We start from the raw sequence: 22,148 nt of genomic DNA, 5'->3' as shown, positions 1-22,148 counted from the left end.
ACCAGGGTTTTGTAATCCCTGGTTTTGATAATTTGTTAAACAGTATTGGAGTCTTGATATTTTGCTCACCCAGAATGAATATTTTCCTTAAAAAAAAAAAAAAAAAAAAATTGTATTCTTTTCTCTTTGAAGGAATACCTGCAGCCTACAATCCTGGTATGGTACCAATGGCAGTCCCACCTGCTGTCAACCCTCAACATCTATTGAATGAAGAGGACTTGAAAGCAATCCAGGACATGTTCCCTACTATGGACAGGGAAGTAATTCGTTCAGTGCTGGAAGCCCAGAGAGGAAACAAGGATGCAGCAATCAATTCCTTACTTCAGATGGTGGAAGAGTCATAGACCAGCCGTCCAGACCGCCCTCCCTTTTCTCATCCACCCCCCTGTGCTTCTGTCCTTGCCACTCTTATTTTGACTTGCCGAGCTGGGGATTTAGCTAAAGACAGAATTTTATATGGGTTTCAGTGAAAAACCATCCTGCCTAAGATAGATATTGAGCCCTCATTTCCTCGGAAGCATTTAGTACATTAAATGTGTAGGGTTGTTGGTTTTTTGTTTTTTTTTTAATTGTTCTATTTCATTTAATACTGGACATGCATGTTAATATTGGCTATATAGATCTTTGTCAGGAATTTGTACTGTTGCTTCCCCTTTTGCAGCACTTTCTTTCATTGCTTTGTTGTTGGATCTTGTTAGATTTCAAATGTTATGGGATGGATATTACTATTGTCTATTTTGATTGCAAGTTGGAACTTTATTTTATAAATATATAAATATAGATATTCCAAAATCTTAGAAGTGCTTAATAAATCCTTTTTACAAAACCGAGAAAGCAATTTTTAGCGCTGGCTGGGCACTGAAAGCTCTGTGCTACTCCCAACACTCATAGAGTTGCTATGAGCATCAGGAACAGAGCAGAGCATTCAGCGCGCCGGCCGACGCTAAAAACCACTTTCACGGTTTTGTAAAAAGGAGGGGGGGGGGGGGTAATGCCTGCATTATAATAAACTGCCTGCTCTTGCAAGATATCTAGAACATTACAGAATAACTATTGCTGGCTTTTACAAAGCTGCAATTGAGGTTTCTTCCATGGGCCGGTGAGGTAAATGCTTCGACGCTCGGAGAATTCTTATGAGTGTCTGAGCATTTACCTCGCTGGCCCGTGGTTAGAAACTTCTATCGCAACTTTGTAAAAGAAGCCCTATGTCATTGGTTTGGGCCCATGTCCTTAGATTGTGTTCCTTGATGATTTGAGCATGAAATAACAATGAAGATGATCAATTGGTGCTCAATCCCTTTTATTGTAATAAACTTGACACGATTGTGTTTCGGCCCAAGAAGGGCATGCTTCATGAGAATCTCAGAGAGGGTGAGAGCCAGAAGGCCTTGAGCATGCACAGATGCTCAAGGCCCCGCAGCAGCCCAGCAGAGAACCAGTGGCATGCACTTTCAACATCGGCGCACGGGTAAGCACAGGACCGGTCAGTGGGGGGAGGGAGCAGCGCCGGTGGCCTCGGGGAAGCAGCAAAGCTGGTTCCCGGGGTGGGGTGTCAAAGTTGGAGGACAGTAGTGGGAGAAGACAAGAAGAGATATGGGTCGAGGGTTGGCTCGGGTCAGAGAGATGTACCTATTAAGTCAGTGGAATGAATCATCCGAGTTGCCATTATGGCCTATGGGAAACTTTGCTTTGATGTACGAGGACTTTGGATTACGAGCATGCTTCTGGAACAAATTATGCTCGCAAACTAAGGTACCACTGTATATGAATTTGTACATCTTATCTATCACAATTTAAGAATGACTCCTGAGGCAGGCCCTTCTTGGACCAAAACACAATCGTGTCGAATTTATTACAATGAAAGGGATTGAGCACCAATTGGTCACCTTCGTTGTAGTTTCTTGCTCTTCACTGGTGTGAGGATGGTTTCTCCTGTTTGTTTTCTTGATGATTTGAGGCACATTGGTAAGGCAAGAAGAAGAACAAGCCAATAGTTACTACCCAAGCTGTGAAGGCAATCCAACACTACAGTAATTTGAAAACAAACTTGGTTTCCTTAGGCTCCATGCTTCCAGTTGTCCTTATTGAATAGGACTTGGGGCCAGTCTTGTTTATTTTGTATTTTCTTCACAGCCTATCCCAGCAGGTAGCATGGTTGGAGTCATGGTGTTCCTCAGCTAATGTAATACTACCGACAATTCCAGAATTGATTGGAGTGGCGTGAAAGAAGCTTTTAGCATTATGAAATCATTGGCTTATTGACAAATCAGAGTTAAGGACTCCTGACCTGTTTTCTGAGAAACACGAAAATAGAAACTGTTTAAAGCTTGATCAAAAAATGTAAATAAATTATTTGGAAAAATTAATTATTAGGTTTTAAAATTGGATTGTGTATCATAAAATTATGTTTATATATCTATCATTATAGGGGAAAAAATTACAGTCTCCACTGCTAAGGTTTTAGTTATAAAAATGTGGATTTTTTGGAGATCAGACCTCTATAGCTTGGTCTTAGTGGTCTTTTGGCCATTTGTCATTGAAACCTATGACCAAAGATTATTTTTGTGGGTTTTTTTGAACTCGTATTTTAATAATAGATAACTTGGGATCATGGTAACTACATAGGTATGGCTATTTATTATTACTTTTGGCTGCTAGGTTTTTTTTCTGGTTTTGTCAATTTTTTTCATTATTTTATAGAGCAGTGTCCAACCTTTGCTATTCAACTCTTTTAAGATGATTTTTCTTGCATGATTTGCATTCTGTGTTCATAATTTAACCTTACAGCGTCTACTGGTGCAAATAAGTATTCTGTCTTTACAAAATAACTCCTTGCACAGGAAATTGCTTCTAGATGTCGGTCTGTTTCCCCTGTATGTTAGTTCATAAATAGTCAATTGTTCTTTTAACTCCCTGCCGTAGCATACTTAAATGGAAATTTTTTTCACAGCAATAAACAGTGGCATAACCAGGGTAGGCAACTGCCCCAGGCACAGCCTAGAAAGTGACAGAGTTCTGTTAAAGAATAGCAAGCTGATAGGAGATGCAGAGCTACAAGAAAAAGAGCCAGAGGTGGTGTGAAGAGAGGAGAAGGTTGGGGGTAGAGGGTTGGACTTTTCAAGCGAGTGGAGTCCTGGGTACAACTATATCTAGTTATTCCACTGTCAGATAGTGCTACTTTTTGTCTCATCGTGTCTATCTGGCTGCTAAAAGATAAATATAGATGATGAAAGCAAAAGAATTATTCTTGTATTGTGTTTTCTCTTACCTGTCAAGATAGCTGTTTGGGATGTCCATGGAAAGTCTAGGTTTGGTCCTCCATTTGTTATTCTAGACATTTGATTCCTTCAAGAGATGTTGATTTCTAAAGATGCAAAGTCAAGTACTTGTCAACTAAGGGGTAGATATTCAAAGCCATTTAAATGCTCTATCCACTAACCAGCTGCTGGGGCTGCCTTAGATTTTCATTAGGGAGTGTACGAGGGAGGGGGAATCTTAACATTGGTATATTAGATTCTGGAAGGGATTAGAGGTGGGGGTTGGGAGAAGCCAGAACTTTTTATGTGGATCTAGGCCGATATTCTTCTAGGACTTGCATAAGTGTCTTTTATGTGGGTCCTGGCTAAATATTGGCTGGACCTATATAAGACCCAGTGGCTAGCACATAATGGATTAACCCCTGATTTTTGATGCTGGTGCCCAGACATGGCCCAGCATTGAATATTTAGGGCTAATTCCGCCCTTGAAAAAATGCTGACCACCACAGGCTGAATACTGGCCAGGAAGTGTTTTCTAATTTGAAAGGTATCCTATGATCATGAAGACAGCACTGAGCTGGCATTCCTTATAGGATAGCATTAGCCACCTTATTAAGAGTCTGTTTTACTCAGTTAGGCTAAGCAATGGTCTTTCCCATGCATTTAGTCCATTTCTAGCTTGGCTGTCTAAAAGGGTTTATTAAGAGTTATTTCTGGTTGTGCACCAGTGTAAGCATTAGAGTGTGACTATTTAATAAGATTACCATGGGAGCACTTATCACCTCCTGTTTAGGAAGCACCGAAGATCTTTGTTATGGAAGGGCTAACCAGTTAGTGCAGTAGTAACGTCAACACACTAGCTGGTTATGTATCTATGCCCATTCTCCATCCCGCCCCCTCCCCCCTCCAACAGTTGCCACACGCTTAGCAAACAGATGACAAAACATGCAGATTGCTATACCACATCTTGTATTAGGCCATGTGATGACATCACATGCAGCTTCGTAAAAGGGCTTCTATATGCTATATGGGCTAATTCAGTAATACAAGTTCTTAATGTCCAAGCACTGTCTGCTCTAGGAAAATAAATTATTTGGGGGCCAAATTCAAGTAGGTGCCAAGCAGGGTTAGAATAATATTTAAAAAACCTTAATGCCTACCAAATGTTTTAGGAGCCAAAGAGGGGACACATTTTGGGAGTTTTCCTTATAATTTAACTTTAAAAAATGTTTTTGGCTTATTGTTGTGCATTTTTGTTTATGGCTATTTTGTATTCTTGTTGCCATTTTCTTCATTTCTTTTTTTTCTCTACATGAGGATTTTTGCTTCTTTCTCCCTTTCTAATCTCTCTTGTTTGGTGTAACTCAGTGATGGAAGTAGTTTCAAGCTGCAGTAGTTTAGTTTCTTCGACCATGGACCACAGGGTTAGCAGAAGACAACCAGGGAATTTATTTATAAAAGAAGTCCTAACATCTCCATGTTAAGCACAAAATAACCATGTCAAATGTGTGTAAATGCCAAAAACCCATGTGAACGCTATTGTGTAAATAAACTTACATCTTACATGATACATATTTTACAGATAGGCATAGACATAAGCTGAATCTGGGCATGGCATTGGCAGACCTCACACTTATCCCAGGACAAGCAGGCAGTATATTCTCACATATGAGTGATGTCATCCACGGAGCCCCGATGCTGACAGCTGCACAAGCATTCTTGCTTGAAGAACTTTAGAAAGTTCATGACTGACCATGCATGCGCGAGTGCCTTCCCGCCTGACACAGGGTGTGCGTCTCCTCGGTTTTCATTTTTCTGCGGAGCTAAGAAGTCGGCTTTTCTAATGCTCTTCATTTTTATAGCCTTGCCTTCCCGCTCACACGTATATTTTCTTTCTAATTCTATTTATTTATTTTAGTATTCTTTCAGTAAAAAAAAATATCTAAGACTACAAGTTTTTATTTCCCTCACGGTTGGTGAGGCCTCTTTACACTGCCTCAGCTTTGGATTAAATTTTGGCTGTGGCGGTTTCCTCGTCGATATCCTAGGTTTTGGGGGGGGTCAATATGGCATTGAGTTTATTTGTGCCGACTTTCCTGCAACCACCTTACACTTTTTTCATGAGGGTTGCATCTTATCCTTAGCTCCCTCTTTGGACGAGACCTGACACTTCACGTACCGGTGAGCAGGCCTCATAGATACTAGTGTCTTACATTGGACACCGATATCGAAGCCGATTTCGATGGTGTTGATGTCATGCATCGTTATCCATGCATAGATGTCCCTGGGTTCCATGTTCATACATCGATGTTCGTGTGCTGGTGTTCAGGGTGCTGATGTCCATACCGCCGACGTCCACGCACCAATGTCCATGCTGTCAAGGTTCATGCTGTGAAGGATTATCCTCATCCCACCTCTCACAAACTTTTTCATCTGAGTCGGTTCTTTCACTTGAATTCTACACCAGATAAGTAAGGACATTAACATTGTTCTGGAATCTGATTCCAAGAACACTGAGGAATACCTGGAGGACTTACAATTTACCCATCCTCCTAAGGACTTCATTTAACTGCTCATGTATGGCATCCTTCAACACAACATATATTCCAGTGTCTAGGACCAGACCATTGTCTACCATTTTGTTCTTCAGTTGGACCTCTTTCTTCATGATATGGTGAAAGCTATCAAGGGTGGAAAGCTTTTCAGTTAGTTTTCTTCACCAATTTTTTCTAACCCTGCAACAGATATTGCCATCAGGCAAGATCAACTGGGTTGTTTTTAGTCAAAATTTACTGTATCACCAATGTTAGTCTGTGTTTTTCTTACAGGCATTCTATTGCCTCAATATTTTTTCTCCTATATATTCCTCCTGTTTCTCATAGCCCGGAGGTTTGGGAGTGGCTGTTGGGGAGGTGGAGGCCACTACATCCTTTTTAGGATGTTTTTTTCTCTCGATTTTTCAGTGAACACCAGGGACTTACTTTCCCTTTTCATCCACAAACACATTTGTTCTACTTGCTAACTTCTGCTCCCCTATTCGATCGATAACTTATACTCTTTCGATCTTAGGGAATTTGTTTATTTTCTTTTGAACCTTGCATCTAGAACATATTTATTTTTATCTTTTCACTGAGGTTGTTCCCTGATCATCTGACTCAATCAGGATCTTGTATCTCAAGGTTTGTTTTTAAAGGTAGACCCAGGAGTGTTTTTTCATTACTTAGTAATACCAGCACACTATTTACATTTGGCCATTTCTGGCTCAACGTTTCTACCTTCCACATGGAGTATATAGCTTTGCAATCCATGTGATTCCCTTTACAACTCTCTCTCTGCAGTTCAGTGAGTTGTTTCCTTATTCCATCAATCCTATTCATGGATTTCTAACTCTATTACAACTGACTCATCGACTTGCTCTTTGCTTTACAGTCTAGTTCTTTCAGACTTCTAATCCGTATGGACCTCCACCTTCTTATAGGCTATCTTATGTAGACAAGTGGAGTGCATTGGATGTTTTTTCCCTCAATTCTTCAATGAATACCAGGGGCTTATTTTTCCCTTTCCTTCATCCACAAACGATACACTTGTTCTACTGTATATCTTCTGCTTCCCTATTTGATCGACAATTTATTCTCTTTTGCTCTCAGGGAATTTATTTCTTTTTTCTGAGTAGCATATTCTTTTTTTCTCTCATCTATGGGGCTGAGAAAAAGTTTTTTCACCTTCTTGACTGGACTTTAGTTTCAGCGATTTATTCATTTCATTGGTTCTAAATGAAATGGCTAATTTTTGGGCTGAATTCAGGTGTTCCCCCGTTCTTTCAGCCTAGTGCATTGATATTCACAATTTCCAGAACGCTTGTTTTATTGCAGTGTTCCCAGCATTGATGGACATCTTCTTTTCAGCTAGGTGACTTAGGCCTCATTAAAATCTGAAGTCATATCTGTGGGTTTATCTCTGATTTGGACTTCTTTCCTCCATTTGTCGGATTCTGATCTCAAACTCACTTCTATTAGAGTTTGTTTTTTAGTACTATTGCTGCCTTTATTGGTCAATGCTTCCTAGATTGATATAAAATATTTTCAATGTGCAACCATTTTTCAATGGTATGGGATCTCAATGTGGTCCCTGTTCACTGGATCTCAATGTGGTCCCTGTTCACTTACTGAAGTTTACATTTGAACCAATGCTTTCCGTTTTCTTCCTTGAAAAGTTATTTTTCTCAACTCTCTTGTACTCCTGTCAAATGAGTGAATGAACTTGTGCCATGAGTAACGAATCCACGTTTTACAGCGTTTCTTATACGGCAACATTGTACTTCACACTTATTCAGTGTTGTTATCACTGCTTGTCACTGGTTTTAAACTTCTTCTCATATATTATTGCTTTTTATTCCAATCGCTCAGTTGTACAACTTATATTTTCAAATTCTTATTCTCATCTAGGAGAATCTACTTTATAATCACTAACTCTTATGTTTTTCCTTCCTTATATTAAAGTTCTTGTAAACCGTGCCGAGCTCCATCTCTATGGAGATGATGCGGTATATAAACTTAAAAGTTTAGTTTAGTTCCTATTATTGCCTGCAATCGAGCATTAGCGGCTAATTTGCAGGAGATTATATCATACAGATCATCTATACAATTTTTTTGTCTTTTTCGACATTAACATGTTGGGGCATCCTGTTTTTCAGGGGACTAATATTCAACAAGTTGGCTGCATGCATCATGTTTTGTTATATTGCGGCTGGGCTGTTATTACTCAGTCGAGTCCCAGCTCTTCAAAGGTTCCAGTTTGTCAGCTTCAGTATTTTTTTCTCAATCTATTTTGATTCAGAATGAATGAAGCCATTCTTATTTTCTCCTTGGTTCTTTTCTTTCACCTTTTATTATCGTCTGGAACTTTTGTCCAGACGATATAGCCCTTTCGGCCTCTCAGGTTTTCAAATTTGCTTTTCTACAAAGCCAACACTACCACCATCCCATTCGGGTTAGTTTAGAAACATAGAAAATGACGGCAGAAAAGGGCCACGGCCCATCTAGTCTGCCCATACTAATGGGCCCACCCCAGATTTCTTAAAATCTGGCACGCTGCTGGCTTCAATTACCTGTTGTGGAAGATTATTCCAGCGGTCAACCACTCTTTCAGTGAAGAAATATTTTCTGATGTCACTATGAAGTTTGGAGGTCACCCATACGTGAGAATATGCTGCCTGCTTGTCCTGGGATAAAGCACAGTTACCATAACAGGTGTTATCCAGGGACAGCAGGCAGATATTCTCACAACCCACCCCCCTCCTCTGGTTGGCTTCTTAGCTGACTATCTAAACTAAGGAGACGCGCGCCCTATGTCGGGCAGGAAGTCACTCGTGCATGTGCGGTGCAGTCTATCGCAAACTCTCTAAAGTTCTTCAAGCATGAATGCTTGTGCAGCTGTCCACATCGGGGCTCCGTGGATGACGTCACCCATACATGAGAATATCTGCCTGCTGTCCCTGGATAACACCTGTTACGATAAGTAACCGTGCTTTATGCACCATTAGGCATTTAGACATACACATTGCTGGCCTAGGTGCATAACCGTGTCTATACTATTGTACTAGTATTCTGTTAAAGAAAGAAGGCATTTACTTTCATCTGTAGAATAGGCACAGAGTTATAGATTTACACCCTCTCCTCATCCTACTTACTCCCCTAGTGCTTAATTTTAGATATAGGGAGCCTGGGGGGTTTTGACTTTTGTTGCCTTATTGCAAGAAATGGTCCCAGAAATGGCATTTCAGATATTGATGATCCTTTAATTACAGATAAGGGTAGAGAATTTCAATATTTTATCAGGGCTTAAGGCAGGGCTTCCCAGACTTGTCCTGGGAACCCACAGATAGGCGTTTTTTTCCAAACATCCACAGAAACATACATGATACATTTTTATGCATTGAAGACTTGGTAAATACAGTGCAGAAAACCAGGTCAGTAAGGTCTTGAGGACCATTTGTTATTAAGGGATCTTCAAAGGAGGTTGACTTTTTATTTGAACAGTAGCTGAATAAGGAGTAGAAAACAATATAGCCATGTAATGTCTGTTGGCCAGTTTATTTATACTGAATTATCCAGTCCTAGTATCATGGAAAGACAGTTGACTCAGATTGATTCATATCTTTTGTGATTATAGCACTGAGATGCCAAGCTGTCTATTGGCTATGAATACAGTATTTATTAGCCCCCCTCCCCCAAGTGACCTGTTTTCCCTATTATTTGCAATTTTTTTTTTTTTTTTTGTCATATTCTACACCTCCACTGTTGATTTAGCTGTTCATATCTACATCTTTTATATGTTGTAGTGTTAGCTGTTTGGAATACATCCAAGATATACTTAAAAGCCTCATTAAACATAGCACATTGATTTATGCATTATCAAAGAATGTTTCCTACCATTTTCAAGAAAATGTAATTTTGTCTAGTTTTAATGTATGTTTCCTGGTTTCATCTGTTGCAAAGTTTTAACAAGTCTTTGGATGTTCAGTATCATACTGTATTTTCCCTTCTTCTAATTAGCCTTTCAAAGCTTACATGCCTCCCCTTTGGTTTAATATTCATCAGCATTTGGTCTTTCCAGTAAATGATTCAAGACAAAGTTGGACAAGTTCCTGCTAAACTGGAATATACGCAAGTGAGGCTGGACTCATTTAGAGCACTGGTCTGACCCAGCAGCGACAGTTCTTATGAATAACCCCTATCTCCTTCCAACTAGTTCATTTAGTTACTGGCCTACATCCTATCAATCTGGATTTTCTAATGTGATGTCTCAAGATAAGGTAATTTTAGGCACAGTAGGTATTTCCTTGCCCTGAAGGGCTCCCAATTGATGGAGGGTGAATTGATTTGCCCAAAGTCAGAAGAAGCTGTTACATTTCCCAGTTCTCGCCACTCTAATCACATCACTTTCATACAGATGTAGTTTGAGTGCTTTGTAAGGAACCAGAAACTCAAAGCTCACTTTCACAGTTTCTGGATCTTCCTTTTTGCACAATAGTGCATTCCAGATTTGTCACAATAGGGTTATTTCAAGCTTGAGTTTACCCCATTGCATACTGGGACTTGTAGTTCTGATTTCCCAGTTGCATTCCCAACCTTAAACATGGTTCCTTAAGAACAGCAAGACTACAACTCTTTACATCCAGTGGGGTAAATCCAGGACTGGATCAACTCTGTTTAGGAAATCAGGAGTCAACTACTCAAGCACAAATAGAAGTCCTTTATTTTAGGTTTGCTTTGCTGACCATCTTAAGTCGGCTAAATTACTTAGGAAGTTATATTGGTATTATTGTAGATAACAGACTTTAGGCCAGTGCTTCTAATCTTTTTCTGGCTGTGACCCTATGACTGCAGCCAAATAAAGCTGTGTGACTCTCCCCACCCCCCTGAAGTGCATAATAATAATATAGCTATGGAGAGCCCACCTAGGCAATGACTCCGAAGGAAGGCTTTGATCTCATTTAGGGTCCCAACCCACAGTTTTGGGAACCTCTGCTCTAGGCCATATTTAGTAAAGTGTGCTAAAGCGGTACAGCTTTGCTGTATGACATATATGATGGGATTTACTCAAGTAGTGTAAATAGTATAGTGCATATTATTGTGGCCAGAAGCTTTCTTTGTTCCTGCCAGTAGTGATGTGGCATGATAGGCAACAGTTTTGAGTCTGCATTCTTACAAAGGAGCTAGCATAATTAACAGTGAAAAAGCCCTTCCAAGGCTGTAAAATATCCTCGGTGGCCTAGTTTTACCATTGATACAGCCTTCTTCCTCTGACCAGTGCAGCACTCCCTCCTCTTGAGGCCAGTTATCAAGATTAAGGAATGCACCTTAGCCCTATCTTCTTGGGGGTGGGGGGGGGGGGAAGAGATCCTTAATGATGCCGATGCTTCTTTTCCTTGCTCCCACCCCCACCCCAGCCTGCCTTACCATCCCTGGAGATCCAGGGTGGAGGACTTCACGCAGAAACACTCCTCAGAAGCAATGAGAATGTGCTGTTGGGATTAGCAACAGAAGAACAAGTGGGGAGTGGGATAAACCACGTCAACCTTGGGGTAGACAATCTTTATTAGTAAAAATCAACTTACAACTATAATACATATAAAATCACATGGAAAAGTCCAAATGTATGAAAAGTCCTGTTTGGGAGTAATGTAAACAATGGCCTGACACGGTCTGTGTTTCAGCCCCCTAATGGAGGCCTGCTTCAGGGGTGTGATATATAAGTCTAAAAGAAATACATTATACATACAAAAGGTAAGAAGGTCAAGACTGTATACATGAAAATACACTTAAAAGCATATGAATTAATCAAATAAGGGGACGTCCTTGTTCAGCAGGAACTTGTCTAACTTTGTCTTGAATCCCTGGAGGGTGTTTCCCCTCTAATAGCCTCCGGAAGAGCGTTCCAGTTTTCCACCACTCTATGGGTGAAGAAGAACTTCTTTACGTTTGTACGGAAACTATCCCCTTTTAACTTTAGAGAGTGCCCTCTCGTTCTCCCTACCTTGGAGAGGGTGAACAACCTGTCTTTATCTACTAAGACTGTATTGATAAAACATCATTTCCCTTGGTACTCTCTCACTGGCTTGTTTACATATATTTGTTTTATTCATACTGTTTTGTACCTCAGCTGGAAAATAAAAACCTAAATTAACACCTTCCAAATACAGTAGAAGCCTTAGGTATATGTTAACTTGCCCAAAGACTAGAGGCCTGTGCCAGTTAAGTGAAACACTGCTTTAGATAACTTTGATGGGGATTAATATTAAACTGGAACCGACGGTCAACTTTGCACAGTACCTGCTGCTTTTCCAAGCGCAGTTCTTTCTGATCTATATTATCTAACACCTTATCTGTATCTAGAGTTAATTCAGCGATGTTACACTGGCAGTTTCCAAGGGTCAAAATCTGGTTCTCCACACCCTGTTCAGGTTTAAAGTCAGGAGTTAATGTCTAGCTAAATCCTTTCTCTTTAAATGCTGTTTCTATCTGCAGACAGTACCAGCTTGGTGTCTCTCTAAAAGTATAACTGCTTGTACCAGCTGAAGTATCAGGCTGGACTTGGGAAGCTGTATTGTAATTAATCATTGTGAAGCATTACTTGTGTCTCCTTGTATTGTTGGAGATGTTACTTGCGTCTCAACATTAAATTGTGATTTTTTTTTTTTTCCCCCTTGCATTGTAAAATACATTGTGACGTTTTTCAGTCTGTCTTCTAATTTAATAAATGTATTACCAAGGGAAGAAAAAACACAGTGGGTGGTGGTTCTCTTGTGTTCTGAATTAAAGCAGTTCAACTTTATTCACCTTTTCTCACCTCCCTCACTACCAGTTACATAGTTTCCATTCAAGTTTACTTAACGTTTTTTGACATACTCGTAGTAACATAATGGAAAACGTTTAATTTTTACAAGCTACTGAAATACAGGGAAGGTAGAGGCACTGTAGATTCAAAAAGGTGATGGTACGTCTATCTGTATCTATTTTGTTTACAGGTTTCTACCACAGCTGGAAGGACTGGACAGAGATTGGCATGAGGATACCAAACAGGATCAGGTGAACCTTCCCCTTACCAGAGTCCAGCATCTGTCTTCTTATCTTCCCCCAAATTCTATTTAGGCCAAACCAATTTGGGCAAAGATCCCAGATTTGTATATTAACGAGCTGTTAATAATTGGTGTTGATGGGCAGTCATTTGGGTTTATGGATGGATGTCATGTGCCCTATTCTATAAAATATGCAACTAACTTTTATAGTACATGTTACTCAAAGGGGTCAAGGCCATCAGGGTAACGGGTGGCTCAGGAGTGTTCCTAGAAATTAGATGCGGTGTTATAGGGTCATTTACATTCTGAACTGCCATTAGTTGCATGCCGCCATTTACCCCAGATTTCAGCAAGTGTAAGTGCCATGCCCAAAGTTAGGTGTGAGATCCACACTAAGCTTGCGTTCTATAAAGGGCTGGGTGTTGGGATGAAACGCTACTTGCACTGTTGATCTTTGTGATCCTGTTCTGGTGTCTTAGAGACATAGAAATATGGCAGATAAAGGCCAAATGGCCCATCTAGTCTCCCCATCTGCAGTAACCATTATCTTTTTCTCTCTCCAAGAGATCCCATGTGCCTATCCCAGGCCTTTTTGAATTCAGACACAGTCTCTGTCTCCACCACCTCTTCCGGGAGACTGTTCCATGCATCTACCATCCTTTCTGTAAAAAAGTATTTTCTTAGATTACTACAGAGCCTATCACCTCTTAACTTCATCCTATGCCCTTTCATTCCAGAGCTTCCTTTCAAATGAAAGTGACTCGACTCATGCATATTTATGTCACATAGATATTTAAATGTCGCTCTCATATCTCCCCTCTCCCATTTTTCCTCCAAAGTATACAGATTGAGATCTTTAAGTCTGTCCCCCATACACTTTATGATGAAGATCAGGTGATGGGGGGTAAATAATGAATCCTCAAGGACCCAATCTCTAACATGTTGCAATAAATACACCCAACCATAAAGACGAATGTCAAGAAGCCCAAAACCCCCACTAGACCCCATCCCCAACAAAAGATCAAAAGACATCTTCGATATCTTCCCAGCCCATCAAAAATGAGTAAGCTTTGTCCTCAGTTTACACCAGTCCCCACTCGTAAGCCCCAAAGGAAGCATCTGAAATGTATACAGCTATTTGGGGAAAAGGACCATTTTGAAAAGAGCAACATAGCCTCCCAAAGATAAGTGCAAAGCCTGCCATTTCAACAATTGCTGCTTAGTATGAGCAAGTGGAGCTGGAATATTGACTTGATATAAAAATCGGGGATTGGAAGGTAAGCAAATACCCAGATATTTTAAGTGACCTTCCATCCAGCGCAAGGGAAAGGCCGGACCCTCCTGCCTATGCAAGTCTGCATCCGTAGCAAAAACGTCTGACTTATTCATATTAAGTTTAATATGAATAAGTTCTATGAGCTGTTTTTCAAGACGTAGAATAGCCCTATCCTGCACTTTCTTTTTCTGGCTAGAGTAAGCTAAAATCGTGGTTTCCCAGAACAAGGTTGGGATCTCTCGATGTTGTGCATTGGTTAGTTGATAGGAATGCCAACATCCCTGGAGATGTTCCTTAAAGTGGGCATCATGATATAAATCCAACGGGAACCTCCACTGCCAAGGATCCCTGGTCTCAGGCAAGAGCGCCTAGGTGACCCAAACAAAGACATGATTGGAGATCTTTGTTGGCCCAATACCAGCCTCCTGGATCTTTGGAAACAATGTATCAGAACAAAGGATATAATCAATTCAGTAGTGAGTACCATGGGCCCTGAAACAATGAGTATAATCCCTGTCTAGCGGATGCATGACCCGCAAAATATCAAGAAAAGTAAGGCTGTCACAAAACAAGGGAATCCCCTTCGCAACTTCCAACAGATCTGATGGCCAGGGCAGAGACTTGTCCACCTCCAAATCTGCAACCCTATTAAAATCTCCTCTCACAATTAATGGACATGGAGTTTGCTGTAACAATAAATTCAGAATAGAGGCAAAAAATCCCGATCATAAACATTGGGTGCACACAAGTTGCAAAGTAAGAGTTTCACCCCATTAACCTTTACCCGAGCGATGACAAACCGGCCCTTAGGATCAAGATGAACCTGAAGTTTCTCAACCACCAGGATGATCACCCCCGCCTTTCTATATACAGCTGGAGCCTTAATAGAGTCACCAACCCACCAGGTAAGGAGTTTAGAATGTTCCTGCGAGGTCAAGTGCGTCTCCTGCAGAAAAACTATAGATGCTTTATATCTATTCATTCATTGTTGTATCTTTTTCTGTTTCATGGGAGAGTAGATACCCCCCCCCCCCCACACACACACATTCCAAGAAAAAAGCTTAAAATCCAGATAAACTACTGGTATAATAGAGAGCCAAAATGGCCAAGTGGAAAAAGAACCAAAAATAAAAATGGGAGCTGTCCCAGCCTCCAGTCCCCATTAGTATATGAGAAAAACTCTCCTCCAAATACTTCCCAGAAAGACCACACATGAAAGCATTAGGTACCATGGTCATCCTCCATCCCATAACCCCCCCTCCCAAATTCCCTGAACCCCCCAGGCCCCAAAACTACCCCCTCCCCAGAAACAACTGGCATAACTATGGCCAGGGTCTACCCTATGCCCCCCCCTACCAATACCCAACCTCTATGAGAATAAATAAAATGAAACTAGCACCTTCAGTTGGACAGGAACAATTCCAACCCTAACCGACCCCACCTTCCCCAGAATAGAGTATTATCAGTAAATTGCCCAGCATACCAGGAAGCCCAACAAAGGTGGAAAGTACCATAGCAACCATGGCCATACCTAGCCAGCCAGAAGAACCCAGACCAAAGAAACCATCTACAACCCCCCTCCACCCTTCATCTATAGACCCATCCAAACCATTCATATACCCAGATATACCCAAATAGAGCTGACAGGAAAGAAGAGCCAAGCACCCCAAAACCACTTGGACACAAAACAGTCACACCCCAACAAGGCCCAAAACGACCCAAGAGAGAACAACGGGTACCCTGAAAGGGCCAACAAGAATTAGCAGGTAATATTGCAGCATCAGACAGGCTGAGGCTCCGGCCATCCCCATCAAGAGTGAGATATCGGAGGCCCCTGTAAAAGAGAAGAACCCCAAATCCGGGAAAGAGAAAGACATCCATACCAGCACAAGCCCCCTGCAAACATCCATACAGCACAGGACCTCACTTGCCTGTGTCTCTAGGCAAATCTAAGTGAGTAAAGAACCAAGTCTCGAGCAGGCCTTGAAAAATCTATATCTGGTACCATCTCTGGGAGTCCAATCAGCTGCAAATTATTCCTCCTGCTGCAGTTTTCAAAATTGTCAACTTTTTCTTCCAGTTGTTGACAGATACAGTGCACAGGCATTGATTCTTCATTCGAAGGTGGCCTCTGTCGGTTTCCAAGACATCAATCCGCTGCCCAATTGCTGCCATGTCCCTGTTGAGGTCCACCACTTGGTCTGCCACTTGGTCACTCACATCAGTCAAATTCCCAAGGATCGGCAAAGAGTTGGATCAACTGCTTCTTCTTACTGAAATTTATAGGGAATTTAGAAAACATCTAAAAACATATTTGTTTCTGAAGTATTTAGATGGTTAATTTGTAAAACATTTTATTGAGCAATAATCAGATTTTTTAGAGTTTTTAGCCATTGTTTTTAATTCTCTAATTCTTTTCAACTTTTATTGTATACTAAATGATGTATTTTAAATGATGTAAACCACATAGAACTTCACGGTTTTGCAGTATATAAATAAATTGTTATTATTATTATGATTATAAATTATCTGTATTCAAATATGTGAAACCCTATAACTGCCACAAGCCAGACTGAGAGGTCTGGCATTAATTAAAGCCATGATGCCAAGGCGGGAAACTAAAATGTGTAGACAAAGAAAGACACAAAGAAGAAAGAAAGATGGAGGGAAATTAATACCTCTACAATATATATATCACCCAGAATCATATGAAAAGTAGGTGTCTTATGTGTAGAGAAAATCCACAATGTATTCAAATTTTTATATCTTGCACACTATCCATTCCACTACAGCATGCCACAGCGCCCCCCTGGCTGTTAGTGCCACTCCACAAAGCCCAACTTTAAAAGAATGAGAAGTCAGGTTTGGCAGGGTAAGAGAGGAGCTGAGCGATTCAACAACCGCTCAGCACCATAACAACACGTGACCCCCCCCTATCTAAAGTTTTTATCTGATGTAATACAAGCTATCGCTTCACAAATTTGATTCTAATAAAAAATCGACCATACGAACTGATAGTATAAAAATAAATCACAGATCATGGTATGATGAGTAGTGCGGCACTAAGCAAGATTCCTCAAAAGGCACCCTGTACAGAATCATGCTTAGCGGTGTTGGGCATCGATAGATGTTACAACTTTTAGGTGTTCCATATTAATGTCAGGGTTTTCTTGGCCTAAATGCCTGCACCTAAATTGTGTGCACAGTGGTGCCTAACTCAAAAACACACCCATGATCCGCCCTAACCATGCCCACTTTTAAGAATGTGCTTTGGACTTGGTGCATACCACTGCGTACTAGGTACCTACCAAGTCACCTAATGTTCAATTCCAATTAAGACATGTTAACATAAGAACATAAAAACATAAGAATTGCCGCTGCTAGGTCAGACCAGTGGTCCATCGTGCCCAGCAGTCCGCTCATGGGGTGGCCCTCTGGTCAAAGACCAGCACCCTAACTGAGACTGGCCCTACCTGCATAGTTCTGGTTCAGCAGAAACTTGTCTAACTTTGTCTTGAATCCCTGGAGGGTCTTTTCCCCTATGACAGACTCCAGAAGAGTGTTCGAGTTTTCTACCACAATCTGGGTGATGAAGAACCTCCTTACGTTCGTACGTATCCCCTTTCAATTTTAGAGATTGCCCTCTCGTTCTCCCTACCTTGGAGAGGGTGAACAACCTGTTCTTATCTACTAAGTGTATTCCTTTCAGTACCTTGAATGTTTCGATCATGTCCCCTCTCAATCTCCTTTGTTTGAGGGAGAAGAGGCCCAGTTTCTCTAATCTTTCGCTGTACGGCAACTCCTCCAGCCCCTTAACCATCTTAGTCGTTCTTCTCTGGACCCTTTCGAGTAGTACCATGTCCTTCATGTACGGCGACCAGTGCTGGATACAGTACTCCAGGTGAGGGCGCACCATGGTCCGGTACAGTGGTATGCTAACCTTCTCCGATATGTTTGTGATCCCCTTCTTTATCATTCCTAGCATTCTGTTCTCCCTTTTCGCTGCCGACGCACATTGCGCGGACTGCTTCATCGACTTGTCGATCATAACTCCCAAGTCTCTTTCCTGGGAAGTCTCTCCAAGTACTGCCCCGGACATCCTGTATCCTGTCAGCTTTCCGTCTAAGTTTCCAGCATATAGCCTGATGGGTTCCGGTATGCTGTGTAAATCTTCTTCGGTAAATACAGACGCAAAAAATGTGTTCAGTTTATCGGCGATTGCTTTGTCCTCCTTTAGCGCTCCCTTTATTCCATGGTTATCCAACGGTCCTACCACTTCCTTTGCGGGTCATTTCCCCTTAATATATCGATAGAATGGCTTGAAGATCTTCGCCTCCTTGGCTGTTTTTTCCTCGTAGTCTCTTTTGGCCCCTTTTACCGCCTTATGGCACCTGCGTTGATGTTGTTTGTGCTTGTTCCAGTTTTTGTCCTTTTTTTTGACTTTTTCCATTCCTTAAACAAAGTTTTCTTGTCTCTGATCTCTTCCTTCACCTCTACAGTGAGCCACGCCAGTTCTTTGTTCTTTTTCCTCTTGGATCCCTTGTTGATACGTGGTATAAATAAATTTTGCACCTCAGTGACTGTGTCCTTAAAAAGGGACCAAGCTTGCTCTAGAGTTTTTACAGTGCTTATCTTCTTCTTAATCTCTTCACTACCATGAGTCCCATACCTATTATCAGTGCCAATTTAACCTAGTAAGTTAGGCACCTATGTAGGCTAGAGCAGTGGTTCCCAACCCTGTCCTGGAGGAACACCAGGCCAATTGGGTTTTCAGGCTAGCCCTAATGAATATGCATGAAGCAAATTTGCATGCCTATCACTTCCATCATATGCAAATCTCTCTCATGCATATTCATTAGGGCTAGCCTGAAAACCCGATTGGCCTGGTGGTCCTCCAGGACAGGGTTGGGAATCACTGGGCTAGAGGCACCAACGTAGGCACCTAACTTTAGGAGGATTTTATTGAAATTGGGAACTAGGGCCTCATATTCAACCAGCGTTGGTGAGCATTTTGCTTACTGTTGGCAGAGTTATTCCCAAATGTTCAAAGCTTTTTAGTTTTGAATATCTGGGGGGTTTGAGCCAGATAACCCATAGCCGCTTAAGTCAAAATTCTGAATTTACGCGGCTATGTTTCAGCGCATTAAACTCCCCCTGACATTTATGTGGTCCATTTATGCACAAAACCTGGTTGATTTAAGACTATCAGAACTTAAGCAGCCAAGTGCTGACTCCGCCCCCGGAATGCTCCAACAGAGCCAGCTTTGAGATAGATGCTAACCACTTATTTTAGCAACATTTAAGCAGCTAGCCCCGAACAAGCAATTTAACTGGTCAGCGGCTGGCTAAATCGCTTTAAATATTGGGTCCTCTTTTAATAAGCCATGGTAGAAGTTTCTACTGTGTGGCCCGGGGTACTAAATGTTCTGACACTCAAAGGAATTCTAATGAGCATCAGAGCAGTGTCTTGGCCACAGTAGAAACTTTTACTGTGGCTTAGTAAAAGGAGAGGTTGGCCAGCTAGAATATTTCTGTTAATATATGTGTGTATATGCTTGAATTCTATATATTCATGTCTGTAACATTCACAAAAATCCTAAATGCCTCGATTATAGGATTGCCTCATATAACTCCCGTTTTACCATTTTATTTTTTAAAATGACTAAACATAAAATATTTCAGAATCCTTGTTAATAAAATTGCTATAAAATTCTAATTATTAGCATTTTTGCTTGGCCTTAACATTTTGCAGTTCAGTAGAAACGTATACCATTTACAGATACCCAGATTTTTTTTGCTCAGATTTTCATTTATTGTCCTCTTTGTTTCATACTTGTACATCATTATCCCCCTCCTTTACAAAGCTGTGTTTTTAGTGCCGGTCGGGGTGGTAACAGCTCGGACGCTTATAGGAATTCTATGAGCATCGGAGCTGTTACCAAGGTGACCGGCATAAAAAATGCTGGTGCAGCTTTGTAAAGGAGGAGGTATATAACAGTTTAACTAAAAAAAAAAAAGTTTTATCAATTCACTACTAAGAATTACCCTATCTGTTGGAGACAGGGACTGTGTCTGATTTCAAGAAAGCCTGGGATAGGCACGTGGGATCTCTTAGAGAAAGAGATAATGGTTACTGCGGATGGGCAGACTGGATGGGCCATTTAGCCTTTATCTACCGTCATGTTTCTATCTGGAACAAGTTCTAAACTTTAAAGAACAAGACTGGATTCACCGGTTAGATACGGTGGTTCCTATTGGCCTTAATTGTGAAGTTGAATGGGCTACGCTGATTTAACCAATCCTGTTGGGTTGTACGGGGGAGGGTCAGCTGATAGTTCAGAAGTATAAAACACATAGGAAAATGCTGCCGCCATCTTACTGAAAGATTTGAGTTAGTCAGATGATGTTAGTGGCACGGGTAAGGGGAGACTTTCCCATTTGATTATCGTCTTTGATCTTTAAGAGTTTTTTTTGTGAGTTTAGCATTTTGAAACATTGATAGGATATTTAAACATTTTTCATTTTTTCAGGGAGATCCTTGATAAAGCAAACTCTTTGCGACACATGTTGGATCATTAATTCCCAGCTGCGTTGAAATATGACGAATTTAAGTTAAGTATGAAATTCACCAGAAGATTCATTTATAACTATTAATTATTTATAAAATACTTCTAAAAAGATTAAATTATTAATGAATTTAAAATGATTTTGAAAATAAGTTAAATGAATTGAGGCCAGTGAGGAAAACCATACACCTATATTCCTGCTGGATATAAGTTATTATCGAAGGTGGAGGAGGTATGTCTGAGACCTTGGTCCTTTAAATGAATAACTGTTAATGATTGAGAAGACAAATGTAAAGTGGGCATTTGTTTGAACTACAGTGGTTGCTTGGGTATATGGATAAGATAGATTTGAGCTTGACCCGAGTGTTGTTTAATTGAAGCCATCTGGAGTGGAATTGCGTCTATGTTTCTATAACCATAAAGCTCTATGACATCACAATGCAGGTGTAAAGAGTCTTAGCCAATGGGGAGAGGAGGAGACAGTGGATGCTGTGGATGAGCAGATTGGATGGGCCATTTGGCCTTTTATCTGCCATCATGTTTCTACTATAACCACAAAGCTCTATGACATCACAATGCAGGTGTAAAGAGTCTTAGCCAATGGGGAAAGGAGGAGACAATGGATGTTGTGGATGAGCAGACTGGATGGGCCATTTGGTCTTTTATCTGCCATCATGTTTCTATGTTTCTGTACAGCAAGTAGCCATTTTGGGTGGTTTTAGTATTAGTTAAAGGAACTGTTTAGTGACTGAATTAATGAAATTATTGCGAAGTGGCTGGGGTTACATGTTACAGCTGAAGCTGTGGATCTTTTAATTTGGTCAGTGGAGCTTGATGTGATGATGACTTTTTTGCTTGGTTAGTGAACGCTGAAACGACAAATGTTTACAGGTGTTATTGGCATTAATAGCTAAAGGTATAACCAGTTGACTTAGTAGCAGTAGTTGCTATTGTTACTTGTTGAATTATATTGCCAAAGCCATGAGAATGGAAATGCAAAAGCTTAGATGAAAAGAAAAAAGGCTGAAGCTTGGGATACTCGTCTTTAAGCAGCACTGTGAATTGTTTATTTTTCTACTCCCTCCCTCTCCCCGGAAAATGGCTCACACCAGCTTATACAATATACAATGCACAATAAAGCATACAGAATTCATTTATATAGAACAGCAATAACACAATGAAATTATCAAAATACTGTAGAATAAATAAGTATAATACAAATCTAGTAATTGAAAACCAAGCTATAACAAATTCCCTTTCTCTCAGGTGAGATGGAAAACAGTCCAAATGCCCTCTCCAGACCAACACCTCAAATATATCTACACAAAAGGGAATAAAAATAACATTTTATCCAGTTTAACTTATCTCTGAGCCCCCATGAAATCAATTTTCTTTGCCCCCAAATGATCTAAAACAAGTCCAATTATTGAAAATGGGCAAGTTTGGTCAGTAAAGAAAACAGTTTCTGA

At 40.7% G+C, this 22,148-nt stretch overlaps 2 protein-coding genes across 6 annotated transcripts in view; one reads left to right on the top strand and one right to left on the bottom strand.

Annotated features, from left to right (window-relative positions):
• The window catches only part of TOLLIP (toll interacting protein), a 77,517-nt gene extending 56,810 nt beyond the window's left edge, over nt 1-20,707 (top strand). For 2 of the 5 annotated variants that reach the window (XM_033928283.1, XM_033928286.1), the window contains exon 7: nt 133-3,241. In XM_033928283.1, coding sequence (XP_033784174.1) covers nt 133-344 — 212 coding nt within the window. In that variant the 3' untranslated portion in view covers nt 345-3,241. Of the gene's footprint in view, nt 1-132; nt 3,242-12,786; nt 12,848-16,193; nt 16,335-20,643 lie in introns of those variants that run through there. The other 3 variants (XM_033928285.1, XM_033928287.1, XM_033928284.1) reach the window with 3 other exon arrangements.
• The window catches only part of LOC117352122 (mucin-5AC-like), a 31,512-nt gene continuing 25,617 nt past the window's right edge, over nt 16,254-22,148 (bottom strand). Inside the window, exon 6 of the transcript XR_004537583.1 lies at nt 16,254-16,386. The gene's annotated coding sequence lies outside the window, so the exon portion shown is untranslated. The remainder of the gene's footprint in view (nt 16,387-22,148) is intronic.

This window comes from Geotrypetes seraphini, chromosome 19, assembly GCF_902459505.1.
Source record: "Geotrypetes seraphini chromosome 19, aGeoSer1.1, whole genome shotgun sequence".
Taxonomy (NCBI): domain Eukaryota; kingdom Metazoa; phylum Chordata; class Amphibia; order Gymnophiona; family Dermophiidae; genus Geotrypetes; species Geotrypetes seraphini.
The sequence above is the reverse complement of the archived record's forward strand: the minus strand, read 5'-3'. Positions and strand labels throughout refer to the sequence as shown.